The sequence below is a fragment of the Dasypus novemcinctus genome, chromosome 2 (assembly GCF_030445035.2).
Source record: "Dasypus novemcinctus isolate mDasNov1 chromosome 2, mDasNov1.1.hap2, whole genome shotgun sequence".
In the NCBI taxonomy this organism is placed as follows: domain Eukaryota; kingdom Metazoa; phylum Chordata; class Mammalia; order Cingulata; family Dasypodidae; genus Dasypus; species Dasypus novemcinctus.
The window spans coordinates 97,490,911-97,508,578 of record NC_080674.1 but is presented as its reverse complement, the minus strand read 5'-3'; the positions used below and the strand labels follow the sequence as shown (position 1 = coordinate 97,508,578).

Sequence of the window (17,668 nt, the reverse complement as noted above, 5' to 3'; positions counted from 1 at the left end):
AGAAGAAAGTCTTAGAATTTGAAGCTAGTGGTAGTTGCTGTAGAGGATGCGGATAGTTACCTTATTTTAACCCCCTCACCCCCGCCATCTTCCTGAATCTTCAGAGATGTATAATGAAGCAAAGAGGTAATCTTTATTCTTACAGAGGACTTCTGCTGTGAAATCCAGCTCCTTTTCTTCCCAATGAACTGGTTCAGCAATCTTAAAGGAAATCAGAGGTCTTATTCCATAAACAGCTGATTCCTTGCTTGAGCTCTTATTCAGAGTTACTGAAAAACCATCTTCCTAAACTCCCCTCAAAGCCCCCCATGGATCCAAGAATTCACCATCTAGATGGTTCTCCAAAGTGTCCAACTCAAGTGTCTAAAAGCCATACTACTCTACTGGTTTTATCATCTCTACTTTCCTTCCAAAAAGTCTGCCCCACAAGTTTGCCATTTCACTAAATGGTGAGTGACACTTAACAGAGAAGAAAAAAAAGGGTATCCACAGTATTGTCTCGGGTCTCAGGGTAGAGGTATTATCCCATCTATTTCTAGTGACTTTTTCTACTTTAAGTGATTTTGCATTAGCTGAACACTCTCCTCTTGGGTTAGCCAAACTCCTCAAAACAGTATGGTGAGGGAAGTAGGATGTAGGGCCTACATAAGCACCTTCTGGCTGACTCATGACCTCGTGACTAATTTGTACTGCTAGTGTTGATCGTCGTGCCCTGTATGGTGGGTGGTGTTGGCAGAGGGTTTCATATATTTGTGGAGATCTTATTGTCCCTGGTTTAGAAAGGTGACAAGAAAATACACGACCTCAATTAACAAACTAAATGTGGAAACCAAATGATATGTCTTTATCTGCTTGCAGAAAATGTTTATAAATTAGAACTAATATTAGGAGTCCAATGACCCTAAAGGTTTTGTATTCATTATTTGTTTAGCATTGTATGGGACACATTTGTCAAGAGTATGCAACTTTAAAACCTTTCTCTATCCTCCACACAGAAGTGGAATAGTATGTGTCTGTGACTACACTAAAATACATCCTCAATGGCATTTGTTGTCAATTGTTACTGAAGTTATTTCATCATACACCAAAAAGAAAATAACTGTTACACCATATCTTATTTTAAAATAATTGAACGTTCTGGTAGCATTGTTTCAATAAGAAAAATCAAGTTCTCCTAAGCAAAATTCCCAGATGAGTTATACTCTCATAAACAGTAACCAAAAGATCCCGAAAGCAAGTGTTGCCACTACCTCTTTCCATTTGGCAGAGTTTAGGACTACAGGCTTAGAAATTAGGATAATCTGGGATTAAATCCCAGACCTTCTACCTGTTAACTATACAAGTTTATTCATTCCACTGAGCCTCAGTTTCCTCACCAATAAAATGGGGATAATAGCTACAGCTCTTTGGGATCTTGCGAGGATTAAAATGAAATTAGCAATTTATTGAGCATATAGTGAGTGTTCAATAAATGACAATTAAGCACTTTATATTGTATAAAACAGGATATTAATGTAAGCCACTACCTCTCTTGAAGAGTTCCCATATAAGGCCTATTGAAAAGAACAGTTTGTTTTCCAGGGCAATTTTTCATTCTTCTTGCTTGTAAGCTTGTAGACAATAATAACAACAGCATTGCCACACTAAGATCTCAAGTGTCCATAGTCATCCTGCTGTTTCTATAGAAGTTCCTCAAAAATAAAACTGTATTTTTACCAATGAAAAAAAAAACCTATGAAGAAAGTTGATCCCCCTCCGGAAGGTCCCAGGATCGGTTCCCAGTGCCACATAAAGAGAAGAAAAGCAGACACAGAAGAAAACACAACGAACAGACATAGAAGGCAGACCACAAGCACAAAACAATTGGGGGGGGGCAGGGGGCAGGGGAATAAATAAATAAATCTTTTTAAAAAAGTAAAGAAAGTTGAACAAAATCATTCTTCTTCAAATTAACACTTCTTGGGAAGTAAATTTTACAGCAATACTGTGAATGTACGTCTTGTTACAGGTCATATCCATAGATATTTGAAAGAAACATTTCCTTGATTATTGTAGGACACATCTTCACCATGCACAGTGAATAAAGACAAAGGCCAGTAGCAACATGAGCTGAGAACAAGACAATTTCCTTATCCATCATTGAGTCCAAAGGCAAAATAGTCTTTCCTGACAGACTTATCTTGGATGTCGGGTGAGAGAAGGGGAAAGGTAAACCTATAGCAGCATTCCAGGCCTGGAGACAGGGACTAATATTAATAAATCAGAATGGAACATGAAAATGTCAACTTAATCAAGCATTTAAATTTTATTAATCAAGCCTAATTTTTATGAGTGCAAATAATCACTGAAGCTGGGCAAATTTGTTCTCGATTGCATCAGAAACATTTTAATATTTAATGGACTGATGAATTTAAATGGAGAATTATCTTTATGAAACATGCTTTTCATAATTTAGCATTAAATGAGAAATTTAAAAAATCAATATAAATCTTACATAAAGGTTATTTAACTAAATGTTGGTACTATAAATATTGTAAATGCATTATGCACTCATTTAGCAATCATACAGTTCAGTACATAAAGCAGAGATAAGTAGACCAGGTAGGCTTTACCTAGAATATAGAGCACTGTGTTATATTGGGGGAAGTTCATGATATAATGGTTATGGAGGTTTTGTGTATGGTTTCCTGAACATTCTTTTCATTCAGGCTTGTATGCTACAATTCACTGTTCACCACAGATATTCTTTCCAGTCCAAATGTAGGTCTAAGCCCACCAGGGCTTTCTCTTATGAAGTGATTATTCTTTACAAAAAAAAGATAAAAGTATTTTGTCATTATTATTTATAGAAAAGGAATATAAGGAAAGAACTGAAGTTTTCTGACTACATAATTTTTTGATATTCAAAACATGCTCCATTTTTTAAAGTTATATTTTCTGACATAATGTTCTCATGCCTCAAAATATTCCAGGCACAAAAGAAAAAAGAAAAGGAAAACTCAAATCAGTTCAGAATATTCTTTCTACAAATGTAGGCCTATTAACCCCATCCTTTCACTACCCCCAGCTTATTGCTTAAAATAGGGAGTTGCCTGTGAATTTTTGTGAAGAATGAATCAAACCTAACAGAGCAGGGGGTCCAAAAGTTTAACAGTCTCCCAGAAAAATAATGCATTTATTTTCAAATCTTATTCTTTAAAGATTGCTAATGTTCCAAAAGTGAAACATTCTCTTCTAATACATGTATTAAATTATGCCCTTACCTGAAAAACCACTGCTTGCCTATTGCAAATATTGCGAATATTTCTGATGTGTTAAAGCAAAGTACAAATAGATAAGATTGGAGGACATGCCACTTTCACAAAAGTCATATGGCTCCCTTTCCTTGTACAGTAGAAAATGTTTTAAAGAGGTAAGGTGGACACTTTAGCAAACATTAAAAAAATAAAAATTCCTGAGGTTGTTTCCCAATTTTGAAGACATTTAAAATTTGTGCCTTTTTTCTTACAAATTTGTGGTTCTGGAATGGAAATTTGATTTTAAATATAAAGCTTGAGTACATAATTTTCTTTATTATTTGATCTATATAAATTTACAAAATATTTTTTATGAAAACATTAATTCTCATAAATTAATGGTGAGTCTAATTATTTTTCCATTGCACTTTCAAAGCACATTAAACAACTCAATTGTTTGGCCTTTTGTGTACTTTTTTTAAAAACCTTGACAGATAATGTAGTTTCAAGAAAGCATTATTATTTTAAAAAATACATTGTAGGTTAATAATTGACGTATTTTCCCCTACTCAAGTGAATTAAAATGCAGTATCTGAAGATAGCAAGCTTAGAATTCCCCCTGCAAGCAAATAAATACAATACGTTGTGAAACCTTTAGATGGAGACATAGTTCAAATAAACACTAGAATTCTGTTCACTGTGCTTTGTGTAAGTGTAAGAGTGAATATTTAAGAATATTGAAAAGGGAATATGAAAAGAAATCCACTTAAGATGCTTATATTTATATTAGTTATTGTTTAGCTTTTCTTAATGAAGGATATTTCTGCATATTAAGCTCACACTTAAAAAAAAGCATACATACTCTCAGCCAGTAAAGTAAATTTACTGTCTTTGCACCTTAGAGCAAAGCATATTATACTGCACATAAGAATGCTGTTGTTGATGATGCAGAATATATGCTGTATGTAATCAGTGACATGCATCAAAAGTCATCTGATAGCCACATTAAAGCTGCATTTCCTATTAAGAATCAGACTAAATTACAACATAGCACTTCTCAGAATGAGCCAAGGAAATGCATTCTGCAAGAAGAAATAATTGTGTTTGAGTGTCTCTAAAAATCAGGAAGTCTTTTAGCAGTGAGTACTAATGCTTTTCTTTTTAGTCTGCCTTCTTTTGTGCTTCAGTATATTCAGCCTCAGTGGCAAGCCTATCACACTAATTATTATTACATCTAGTGGTTCAGTTATCTTGATGACTACTGTAGCTGAAATACTCCAAGGTCAAATCCTTAATAGCATGAATCAAACTGCATAGCCATCATTCATACAGTTCCTTTTGAGATATCCTGGATGAAAGAGTATATCCCAAACCTGTCTGTGGGTCTTAGGATGCTTATGAATGTGGACTTTATTATATGTAGAGTTAAACTGAACCACCCATTTTGCAAAAGTTCCCTCTCAAATATCGTGTGAGAAGCAGGTGTCTTTGTTGTGAAAATGTACCTGTAATGGTCTTATTGACCATGAAAGTCATCAGATTCAAAATAATCTTTTGCATCGTCCCAATCAATAGATAATCAATAATTTCATATATTACACATATAAGTGTAAACATAAATCCGTTGTCACACAATTGCATTTCTGCCTGGTTTATGCTTACACAGAGTGATGTAAATGAACTCCAGACCATGTTGAAAAATATTGCTCTCCCCAAATTCTTCCATACCTCTAGGGTGGAAATAGGCATTTAGTTTGTAATATATCCAAACATGAGCATCTGTACACATTTGAATATTCCATGAATATAAAATTAAATATGAAACTCTTTTCTTTTGTAACAATTTTTCTTTCTTTAATTTTTTTAACATAGCAGTTGTTCATCTGGATAGCATGATTTTTTCTTTAATTTAAATGTGTTGATTTTTCCTAGACTGTGTTTGAATAAAGAAACTGAATTGTGCAACTATTCATTCCGAACGTAGCAAAACATCCATTTAATTCAAATATGATTTCCAAAGAAAAAAAGTAAGCATAAGAAGAAAACTGATTGGTTTGGGTCAGCTTCGGCTTGCGAGGGTTTTTGGCTCTGCAGTACTCAACACTTATATTACAAGGTTAGAATAACCAAGATTGCCTCGGTTACTTTTCGTTTAAAAGATTATAAATAAGTGAAGGGCTTTATCGCTCAGGAAAATTATAATTCAAAGTGTTTTAAGAATTATTCAAGGACCTTTTAACCCCCTTTTGTCATTTTAGTTAAAAAATACACTGTAAATTGGTATTAAGAAATGATGATTCGTGTCCATTGTCATGTGATGATTTTAATAATGAAGTTTTCCTGAATCCACTTTGCCCCTTGCTTTCACTGTCTTGGTCTTCCTTGTTCTGCATCTTTCTGTTCTTCTCCCTTCTACATCTTTGTCTGGCAGAATAATTCTAAACATATTGTCATAAAGCAGTTATGCTAAATTACAATTAAAAGTCTTAAAATATTAAAAGAGCTCTATACAAATATATAAGATGTATACATTTTATAGATTCAATTTTGTTCTCTTTTGAAAATGGATCTTTAAAATGTATAGCCACATATTTTATTTTGTATGTTAATGAGAAATGATTCAACAAACACTGAATATGAAAGAAGAAATATTATGTTTTTAAAAATAATGTTATCTGATTATTCTTTGACTATAATGTAGTTGGCATGCTGCATTTGGGGCTGTCTATGTGTGTTTTTTAAAATGTCATCTTTATTAGTATTACACTCAAGGAATAGTACCAAGAATCAGTTTCTTTCAAGACCTTCCTCCAGTGTGTGGCATATAAGTCTGTGACGAGCGACATTACAGAAGGTCATGTCACTTTTAACTGCTTGCATTACATCTTTCTGATTTCCCTAGTGCCCTTCCTTTGTTTGATTAATACTACTTGCTTTCAAGCAAGGTATCAGAAAGCATAATTTGGAAAGAGAATTCTAGAGTTGATCTGAGATATTCAACCTCAGAAAAAAGAAACCAACTTTGTAAAATGCATCTTTTCTAACACATGGATTTTTTTTGTCACTCTTCATTTTATGTGTGTGTGCATGTGTGTGTGTCCTCAAGGAAAACCTATGTATGTATTATTTTTAAATTATTACTGGCAAATGTTTGGGCAACTGGACTTTGTATATTTGAAAACAAACTATGTAATGCTTAATTGACTTTATTTGAAAAGGAATAGCTGGAATTTGAAGCAAAGTTCCTTCTTAAATTTTTTTCCCTTAGTTAAGTGTTAAACTCCAGCACTCTTTTTCTAAAAAGCAGGTGTTATTTGAGTATTATGGGAAAGGTTGCAATTTTGTGCTGTCATTAAGTGCACTTCAGTGATATGTACAGCTTGTTTTTAAAAACTCAGTTTGCAGTTTCCATATATTCATTACATTTAGCCAGAGCTCATGCTTTAAAGCACAGCTCAGCTTCTGAGACACTCTTGCTCTCCAAGCCATCCGTTCCACTTGTCCACTAAAGCCTGAAGATTAGTTTTAAGGCACTATCATTTTAATTTAGAATCTTAGGTACACCCCTACCCATGTCTTATGTGTCATAGTGTCAATTATTCAGAATTGTTTTTTATGATTTTGTATGAAAAAGAATATTGAATCATTTGCCAAGGAAAAAAGTACATATAGTTAAATTTCCCAAAATTAATATTTATAGTAAGTTATTATTTGTATTTTTATTAACAGCTAAGATTTTTGAGAGCTCACTTTGATAGAAGAACTGTGCTGAGCCCTTTACATTATTTCATTGGACCCTTAAACAACATAGTGGGATGGGTACTATTATTATCTCCATTTTTTCAAGATACCTTAAACATCACCTGGGCAAAATGTCAGAGTGGGATGCATTCTGAAGCAATGTAAAGACATCAGTAAGAAACCCTCTCTTGTAAATCCTTGCTTGTCGATGTTTATGATGTAACATTAAAAAGGCACCGAGGGGAAAGCCCTCACTAGAGCACTGAAATCCCACACAAAGGCGTCTCACTAACACTGTTCTGCCAAGTTTAAAAGCAAATGTTTCTATTTGGGTTGATTGGAAAATTTTGGAAATGGATGGTTGTGATGGTAGCACAACATTTTGAATGTAATTAACAGCACTGAATTATATATGTGAATGTGGTTAAAACGGGGCAGTTTAAGTAGTATGCATGTTACTAGAATAAAAATCAAAAGATAAAACTTATGACTGTACAACATAATGAACCCTATTGTAAACGATGGACTAGAGTTAATAGTACAATTATAAAAATGTTTTTTCTTGAACTATAACAAACGTACCACACTAATGCAAAGTGTTCATAACTGGTGGCATATTGAAAAAAATACACCCTAATATAAATATGGGCTATAGTTAATAGTAAGCTTATAATATTCTTTCATCAGTTTTAACAAAGGTACCACACTAAGGCAAAGTGTTAATATTGGGAGTGGCGGGGTAGGATATAAGGGAATCCTATATTTTTTACATGATTTTTCTGCAAACCTACAACTTCTATAATTTAAAAAATTTAGCTCCACTGCTGATTTGTCAAATGTGTAAATTAAACTGTTGGTTTATTTTTATATTCCAAGAATATTAGGAATTTTTGAAAACTAATTTGAAAATGGTGGAGATTCCCAAAATCCTGAAATAAAGGTTAAACTTTCATTTCTTATTGTTCCAGGCAAATATTCAAAAGCATTTTGAATACTTGCAATTATTAATGTATATAAGATATGTCCTTCCAAGTGACCTAGTGTGGTTCTGTGAGATAAATGATAGGCTCTTAGCTAAAAAAGTGTTCATTATTTGAGTTTATCTACAGGGGTAAGAGTATAGTATTCATTTAACTTTCCTTGAAATATTTGATATATGACACTGAATGGGTAATGTTAGCAACCAAAATATTAATTAATTTAGGCATAAACTAATCACACGAAAAAATTGTGAGGGTGAGGTAAATGCTTTTGACACAATACAATGTACTGAAATACTGGAATATTGGGGCAACTTTTACTTTTTAAACCTTCGTAAGAAATTGCCCAGTATGTATTAGCTTGACATATGTCACCTCAATTATGCATTGTCATTATTGTTTGCTATATGTTTGTGATGTGCATACCTAAAATTGTGATGTTCATACCTAAAATTGTTGGGTAAGAATTTTATAATAATTTGAATTCTGAATATTGTTAGAGATAATATCAAGAGTTCTTTCTTGCTGAAGCTGAATTGTTTTATACCTCTTAAGTGTAAGCTCTCACCAGATATTGGTTACAATACATCGCACTACTATGGTTACACATTGCATTACTAGGGTTCTTTTGAAATGCTGATTTCCAAATGAAAAACCACAAACTCTACATTTAATAGAACATTTAAATTTGGAACAACTTCACAGGGTGTCAGACGCTTTTGGTTAGATGTTGTTGGTTCATGAGATCTAGAAGTTTGTGTTTGGACTATTTTTTTAAATTAGTTAATACTTTAGGAATATTTGAGAATAACTATTAGGAATAATCTAGAGTGAAGTGGATTTGGCTCAACTGATAGAGCATCCACTTACCGCATGGGAGGTCCAGGCTCAAACCGAGGGCCTCCTGACCCATGTGGTGAGCTGGCCCACGTGCAGTGCTGCTGTGTGCAAGGAGTGCTGTGACAAGCAGGAGTGTCCCCCACATAGGGGAGCCCCACACGCAAGGAGTGCTCCCCATAAGCAGAGTTACCCCACGCAAAAAAAAAAGTGCAGCTGATGCAGCAAGATGATGCAACAAAAAGAGACACTGATTCCCAGTGCCGCTGACAAGAATACAAGTGGACACAGAAGAACACACAGTGAATGGACACAGAGAGCAGATAAGGTGGGGGGGGGGGGGGGAAGCGGGGCGGAGGAGAGAGATTTTTTTAAAAAAGGAATAACCTAGGGTGCTGACATGTTATCTCAGTTTATATAATTTTGAATAAGTTATCAAAGTTTTCATTCGTAGCATATTTCTGCCTATCAAAATGTCATATGACAGAAGTTCTGGTGTAATTAATTATATTCTAATATTCTGGGCTTTGGGAGAAAGTTTTCATAAATTTTTATATTTGATAACCATGATTCTATTGTTTCTATCCAGAGTGGATTCAGCCTGGATTAAAAAAAAACACCATGAGAATTAAGAAAGTATATTAAATGGCATAAGCGCAATCATAAAATGGCATTTACCTGAATTATAATCCACTCCAAAAGATTCTCAAATTTTGGTTTCCAGAAAGTGTGTGTGTGTGATTGTGTATGTGTGTGAGATCACAAAGAAACATCTGAAATGGATGAAGTTTCATTTTTAATGCCAATAGCTACGTATTGATTGAGGCAAAGGAAACTTATCTGGCAAATCCAAAATTACTATTCCACTCTGCTGAAGTAGGCAACCTAGAGGCAATGAGAAAAACCTGCATGCATGTATCCACCTACACAGGTTATACATACATATTATATAGATAGATAGATGTATTATGATTATAGAATACATTTCTAATTTTCTTTTAATAATGCCAATTCCATAATGTAATTTATAAGTAAAGTCATAGAAAATTTAAATTTGGAGGTTCAGATAATCTACAACATCAAAAAGCAATACAGAGGTAGTCAAGAGGTGACTACTGTATATAGGAATTGTAATTTGAGCCTACAAAGATATTGTTAGTTTTATGCCAGAGACCACCAGCATGGATCAATTGATAGAAATAGTTTTTTATCTTGCAGTTTGGTGAAAAGTAAATTAGAAATAGCAGTTTTATGCTTAGTTACCTAGCTCTAAATTTAAAATGCCTGATTCATATAGACAGCAGAATAGGTAAAAAGGAAATTTCCTTGCTTCAAGAATCCCCCCAAATAATGTTTACCTTATGCATATTTCAAATTCTTTAAGTTGTCACAAAACATTTTACACACAATTTGCCTGATTGGAATTCAGTTTCCTGGTTTTGATCAATTAAAAGCATAGCATTTTCCTAATCCCTATCTCTAGATCAAATAGTCTATCTGTTTAAAATATTAATAAAGTTTTCATTTTCAAAGGTTCAAAATGACAGAACAAAATTTTCTCCCTTAAGATCACGACAACTTCTGTTTCTGTCTGCAGGTAGTGGAGGACATGCTAGAGGACGAGGAAGAAGAAGATGACAAAGATGACAAGGTAATTATCTTTCACAGCACTTGGGTACCTGGGGATGGGGAAATGTAGACATGACACTGTTTTCACAGACAGTTAAAAAAAAAAAGAAGTTGAAGTGTTCGAGTCCAGAAAATTGGACAGTGCTGTTTATCATCCTAACAATGCCACTGAATGTTGCAAAGACGGAGAGAGAGCTATAAATCCTCTTCGTTTTTGTCCAGAGCTGGGTCAAATATTTTTCTGCCAGGAACAAAAAATAATAATTCAGCTTGTCTGGAACTTGATAGCTCTCGTGAAGATAACGGCAGTGACAACTGTTTTTGAAGGGCAAAAATTTGTCCTATCTTGAGTATTACAAATCGGGCTACACTTTGGGAGAAGAGGAAAGTGAAAAGAAATAGCCGCCTCCATGAGTTGTATGTGGATGTTGCCATCTGTAATTTTCAGAGAATTGTTCAGCAAAAGATCATGTGTGTAACCTGCTCCCGAGGACATTTAAATAACCCCAATGCTCATTGCCTAGGTTTGAAATGGCCCCCTGGCTTATTGGTCAGGAAAGCCCATTCCAAGAGGCTTATATTTCCATTGCTGATTGGAGATGGTCACCACAGTAAAAACAGCTAGTTTCTGGTGATTGCTCGGATTGTCTGTCCCCTGAGGAGAGGGGACAACCAGAAGGAGGAAATTAGAATGACCTTGCACCATTGCCACAGTGGCTAGTTTTTAGACATAAAATATAAAAAGTACTGTGGTGGGATTGAGAAAGGGAAGAGAGAATACCATTAATTATTTCCACTTTGTTTAGCATAAAAAACCAGATTTTGACCTTCACCAGAATCTACCTGACTTCTCTTTTAGTAGTCAATCAAATTTTTTGAAGAAAGGAGAAAAACAGTGTATCTTAATTTATGCCCTTGACCTTTGATTCCAATAGAGATGTACCGTTATATCCCAGTGCAAGAATTTGTGTGCTGGAAGTAAGCATTAGAAATGTCAAAAAAAAAAAAATCAGTGATTAATTAATCTCTCAAATGATTTTTTTCCTGACTAATATTCAGTCCTTGAAGGAAACTGGAAACATAGGCACACACACACACACTTTCTCCCCTCTAATGCAATTTCAAACATTTTTAAGTCACAAGTGCTTTTATGTGAAATTTTTCTTCTGTACATCATTTAGTCATTAGCGACATCACCAAACATAAACTAACAAAATCTCCTCCCTGCAAAAACACATATGTGCTTGTTTTTAATGCAAAATTACATGAGCATACACTTCTGGCAATAAATGATATGATTTATTGTTAAGGTCAGTTGTAGAGCTGTAGAGAGCTTGTATTTTAACTCAACATGCCAGCTCTGAATCATCATTTCTCTGCTGATAAACACTGAGCTGCCATCCATTTATGGCCATTTTCCCTTGCTTGTTGCTGCTTTATTATTAAAGCCACCATAAAGATCCATCCAGCAGCAGGCGTTTCCCCAGAAATGTTAATAAATGGGAACCCTTAGTGAAGTCTAGTACTTCAAGGTCCCTGCTTGAAGTCATGCTCTATTTTTCCATCAGTTTGTTGATATTCTATACTATTAAGCTCCCCCTTTATTTGGTCATTTCTTTAATCGAGAGGATGACAGAAATGGGAAACAAATAGACACACCTTGTTAACCAGCTCACCAAAACATAGATGTCCAGGAGAACATGCCAGGGTGGAAACACCAAATCCCCAGAGTGGCATCTGTTGTAATCTAGTGTTTGGTTGTCTGAAATTGACACCCTGGTTCTAACACAATATCAGATCTAGTTACCAAAGTTGATTGAAAGTGAGTGCTTAAATGACTATGTGAATTAAACTATAGTCTTCTGTACAGGATGCCTACAGTATATTTTCCATATGAAAGGACCGTAGGCTGATTTTCATAAATCCAACCCTTTGTATGAGTGATATATTAGGAGAGGCTTTCTTTTTTTACTCCTAATGCAATTGATAACATAAAAGTCATATCTGAACAAAAAAGAAAATGACAAATGTAACATTTTACAATAGACTTTTAAGCACTTACATAATAGAGGAGAGAATTTTAGAGTGGACGTCTTAAAATATAAAGTTTTTATTGTAAGAAATGGAAATATGAAAGGTTCCTTCAAGTTTCCATTTAGCAGCTTCTGTCTCTTGACTGGCTTTCACAGCAGTAAACTAAGTCTTGGCTATCAGTGTCTGAGAGGGAGAAGGGTAATTTCCTACTTTTAAAAAAATTCATTGGTTCCTCTATTTAAAGTTTGTGTATAGAGTCATGTGTAATGGAATTTCATGAGAAAACAAATGTGTTTTTTCACCATATGAGCAGGTACTGACCTCCAGCTCTCATTATTTCTCTGTTTTCTCATATGGTATAATAGTAGGGTCAGGTCAGTGGGTCCTCTTATAGGATAAAAGTAAAAAAGATTAATAAATGTGCCAAAGCCTCACTTTAATTGAACCTGAAGCATATGTTGCAAGTATGTAAAATACGTCCCAGATGTTTCACCAGGGCTAGTGTCTTGGCTTTCCCTGATTACCACAAGGCAGCTATTAGTCCTATAACCTTTGGACTTGGGGGTAAATGGGGTATTACATGGCACAGAATGAGAGCACCTGTTTTCCATTCAGCAAAGACCCCTGGCAGGCTTCGCTTAAGCCTATCCATATGTTTTCACTTAGCAGATTGTTGGGCGATTATGAAAAGTGTCTTTCTTTAGAGCCAGAATTGATATTAGTCACTCAAAATGAAAGGGCAAGTCATTGGCTACTTGACAGGGTTCGTGTGGGCATAAACTGAAGACGTTTATTTCATTGAGCTGGGAGTGTTTTCCCTCTGCATAATTATATAAACAGCAAAGACATAGGTATAAGAAGTTGAAGCAGATGAAGATTATAATCAGTTAAAACAATTGTTTTGTAATCGTTTTTTATGAGTGCTGACTTTAACACCTGAGAAGACTTTGCTTAAAATTGGAAAAAGCTAAGTCAGGTATGGGTTTTCACCTGGTTCCCAAGATCCTGAAAGTTTTCTAGATTATGGCCTTTTAAATATCTTTTTTTTTTTTACTCGTGTTCTTCCTTTTTATTTTAGCTACTAATCATTATTTGGGTGAGGTTTTGTGATCCTCAGACTTATCTTTTATTCTAGGAGCGATGCTGCAGATTTACTAAAGTCTAAAATTAGTTGGCTTTTCTCTTAATCCAATTCTGTGGTTCTCACAAAGGCAAAGAATATGGATTTTAGTTATGAATCATCAATTCGTTAATATTTTCACCTATCTGCTTTGGGTAGTTACACCATGTTGAGCTATGCCGGAGATAACATTTTTCCTGATTTCAATATTAGGAAGATAGTGTACTGTGTTTTCAATTCCCTTTGTTGTAGAGCAGGCTCTCAAACATTAACCAGAGTCACGGTCTGATCTGATTTTTGACCTGCCACCAAACTCTGCCTATGTGGTTAAGAGAATCTCTTAGCAAGTAAGGCTTGGCTAACTTACTAGGTGAAGCTCTCAACAAGCCCTATAATTGTGGTTTTCACCATTTATGTACAGTAATACAGTGGTCATCTGCATAACCTAGACATCTAATTAATGAAGATCAGCTTTCATTTTGTAGCTAAAACGTTAGGCATGCTTCCCACGGTGCTCCCTACTCTCGTAATAAGATCCAGCTGCAGTACAGGAAGCAGAAGATAGAATGCAGGTTTTCCTCAGGAAAAGCGTGGATTCAGATGTGTGGCATTCTAGTAATGTTTATTGATAAAAGATATTAAAATGTTCGGGATTTATGCTTACACTGCTTCTACTTTTTCTTCCACCATCATGTTAGCGTTACAGTGTTTCAAGATAACTAGATGCTATTGAATGAAACATATCTGAGTTACTTCAAAATACACAGATTGTTTGCTTTAATTCTTGAAATCTGTGTTTTCTGGTTTGCTTCTCAAGCCCTAAACATGTATATAATATACCCAAGATGCATACGTCTCTGCATCTCAAGTCAACCATGAGAAGGGAAAAAGAGATAACTGTGATTCAGAAGATGTTAATCGCACAAAATGGCATTTTCCAGTTCTGTTCAATCAAACAACTGTGTGGTGGGGAAACAGATCAAGGCTTTGGAGAAAGGCAGGCAGAGAGGAGACAGGAAATTCTTTTTAAAAATCTCAAATTGCATTTAACTGGAATGCCATTGTATTAGTTTATTAGTTTTCTATTGCTGCATAACAAATAACCATGCACTTAGAGAGTTAAATCAACACCCATTTATTCACTTTCAGCTCAGTAAGTCACAAGTTCAGGCACAGCTCAACTAAGTTTTCTATTCAGGGTCTCACAAACAAGATGTCTTTCAGGTGGATTTCTCATTTGGACGCCTTGGAAGAATCTGCTTCCAAGCTCATTCAGGTTGTTGGCCTAATTCAGTTCTTTGTGATTGTAGAGATGGAGTCCTTGCTTTCATGCTGGCTTTTAGCTCCTAACAGCCACTTTCAGGTCACTTCCACACTTCTATCTCCCTTCATATTTAAATCACCCAATGGAGAACCTCTCTTGTGGTGAGCCACTCTGTCTTGCACTTCAAAGCTCTTTCTTTAGGAAGAGCCAATCCCTTTTAAGGGTTTACCTGATAAGGTCAGACCCATACAAGATAATTGCCCTTTGTTAAAGTCACAGTGCTATGTAACACGCCCTAATCACAGGTATGACTATCCCATCCTATTCTTAAATCCCCCCTCCCACACATGTAAGGGGTGGGAATCTTGGAAACCATCTCAGAATTCTGCCCACCAAAACCATGTAGACCCACATGTATAATAGAGCAAAAATGGAGCAGCCTTTGTGTATGTTGTATTTATCTATTGCCAGGCTATGACCCAGTTATCCTACAATAAACACATTAGGAAAGCCTGCCTGCCGAGCTATATCCTCTCTATTAAAGATTATAGAAAGCATCACATACCAGAAGTGTAAAACGAGATGTATTTTACAATCATCAAATAATATATCCCACTTATAATCTAATTCTAGTCTGGAATGTGGGGTGGTTGAGCAGGAAGAGGACCTACTGGCACTATTTCTCCTGTCGTCTCCTGCTGGGGAAAAGAGCAAATCATAAAATTAGCAAAAGAGGATGAAGTATCATTCTTCCTTTCAGTTTCCTATTGGTACTTAGTCCCACTGAGCTGATAGGCCATTGACCAGGAGTCAGTAGAAGAACTCTCTACTTAGAATCATAGCAACCATAGAACTGGAAGATATCCAAGAAATAATCTCGCTCATCCCCATCATTTTAAAATGAGGACACTGTGGTTCAGCAAACGTAAATGAATTGCCAAAGGTGACATAGACAATAAGTGGCAGAGCCATGGATAACACTCAGGTTTTCTGACTCCAAGTTTGGCATCCTTACCCTTCCTTAAGATGATGCTTTCCAGGAACAAATAATTCAAAGTGCAGCTGCAAATTACCTCAGGCATCACATTGAAGGTATTTAGATAGCACAATAAGGAAACATACCTTCTATCCCAGCAAAAGGTTGTTTGCTTCCAAGTTTTCACTTCTCACTGATCTCCTGCCCATCTAGCCATTTCACACTATACCAGTTAAGAGGTTGTGTGTTAGATTGTGTAATAATAGCCCCCTAAAGATAGCCTCTTCCTAATACCAGGAACCTGTTAACGTGGTATGATACATGGTAAAGAGAAATTAAGGTTGCAGATGGAATGAGGGCTGCTAATCAGCTGATCTTAAAATAGGAGTAGTAGGCTAGATTGTTTGGATGGGTCCAATGTAATTACAAGAGCCTTAAATATGGAAGAGCAGAATAGAAGACAGAGTCAGGGTGATGCTGTGGGAGAAGAACTCAGCCTAACTCTTCTAACGTTGAAGATGGAGGAAGGGGGCTGTGGACCAAGAAATATGGTCAGCCTCTAGAAATTGGAAGGGGCAAGGAAACTGTTCTCCTCTATAGCCTAAGGAAGGAATGCAGTCCTGTCCACACCGTGATTTTAACCCAGTTGAGGCCCTCTCCAAACTTTTGAACTGCAGAACGGTAAGATAAGAAATTTGTGTTGTTTCAAGTCACTAAACTTATGGGAACTTGTCACAGCATCAATAGCAAACTAACACAGATGCCTGCCAACTGCATTTTCTGTACGTGCCCAAAAAAAAACAAAACAAAACAAAACAAAAAAAATGCTACATATTAAAGCACTAGATCTGAACTCTTTATTTTTCGTTATTGGCTCAATCTTGCTCTTCCACACAATTATAGCTACACAGTTCTTCATTCAATGTGGAAACTAAAAACAGTACCTAACAAAGCAAACATTTTATCCAAGTTGCCTTAATTTTAACTTCAGAAAAGCCTGTCCAAAAGTGAGAAAGGGTATTGTCTTTCTGTAAAACAGTTGAGTACTTGCCTTTTTTGGAGCTTGTGTTATTAATTGGTCAGTGGAGCAGCAAGGCAAGGTTAACTTCATTTTTCAACAGAAGAATTTTAAGGAATTCCATTCCTTAAAATGTTTCAACCCTACAATGCTCCAGGGCAGTGAGTGTTTAGCTTTGTTTAGATCGCCCACCCTTTGAGAAAATGAAGAAAGCTGTAGACTTCTTTCCTGAAAGAAAACGTATAAACACATACACATTTTTCATGCATTTGTTTGCAATGAAAACTGAATTATTTTAAAGACTATAATATATCTTGTTAAAGTCATATACCTCAACTGCTCTCATAGCCTCCCTTTTGACATTTTCTATTTCCTTAAATACTTGAGATCTACGCAAATTTCGAAAATAAAAGATATGAAGTTTCATTCAGGTCAAAAGTAAGCTTTAACAAGAAGGCTGATGTTGGCTTGATTTAGAAATAATGGAGACTTGTTTGACCCAGCAATAGGCTTGTTATCTTTGACATCCAGTTGAGTACAGCTTTTTAGGTTCAAGGCAGGTAAGTGCTGGAAACAATGAAATGGCAAAAGAACATAGTAACAAACAAAAGGGGAGCTCCAGAGACTATCAGATGAGGGTTAGGCATGGTGAGGATTCCTAGAATTCTCCAAAATACTTTAAATTGAATTCATACTGTCAGAGAGAGAAGTTGAATTCATACTATCAGCGAGATCATCTTTTAAAAAATCTTCGTCATTGGTGCTCAATCATTTAAAAAAAATTAAACATTCATCATGTCACATTAAGGTCATTGAAGGCAGTAGTCTTTCAA

At 35.4% G+C, this 17,668-nt stretch overlaps 1 protein-coding gene across 12 annotated transcripts in view; it reads left to right on the top strand.

Annotated features, from left to right (window-relative positions):
* MCTP1 (multiple C2 and transmembrane domain containing 1) overlaps window positions 1–17,668 on the top strand; it is a 568,532-nt gene that overhangs the window by 483,411 nt on the left and 67,453 nt on the right. For all 12 annotated transcript variants that reach the window (XR_011646260.1, XR_011646259.1, XR_011646258.1 and 9 more), the window contains one exon: window positions 10,392–10,445. Coding sequence is in view for 9 of the 12 variants with exons in the window: in XM_058276318.1 (XP_058132301.1) it covers window positions 10,392–10,445 (54 nt within the window). In the remaining 3 variants the exon portion in view is untranslated. The remainder of the gene's footprint in view (window positions 1–10,391; window positions 10,446–17,668) is intronic.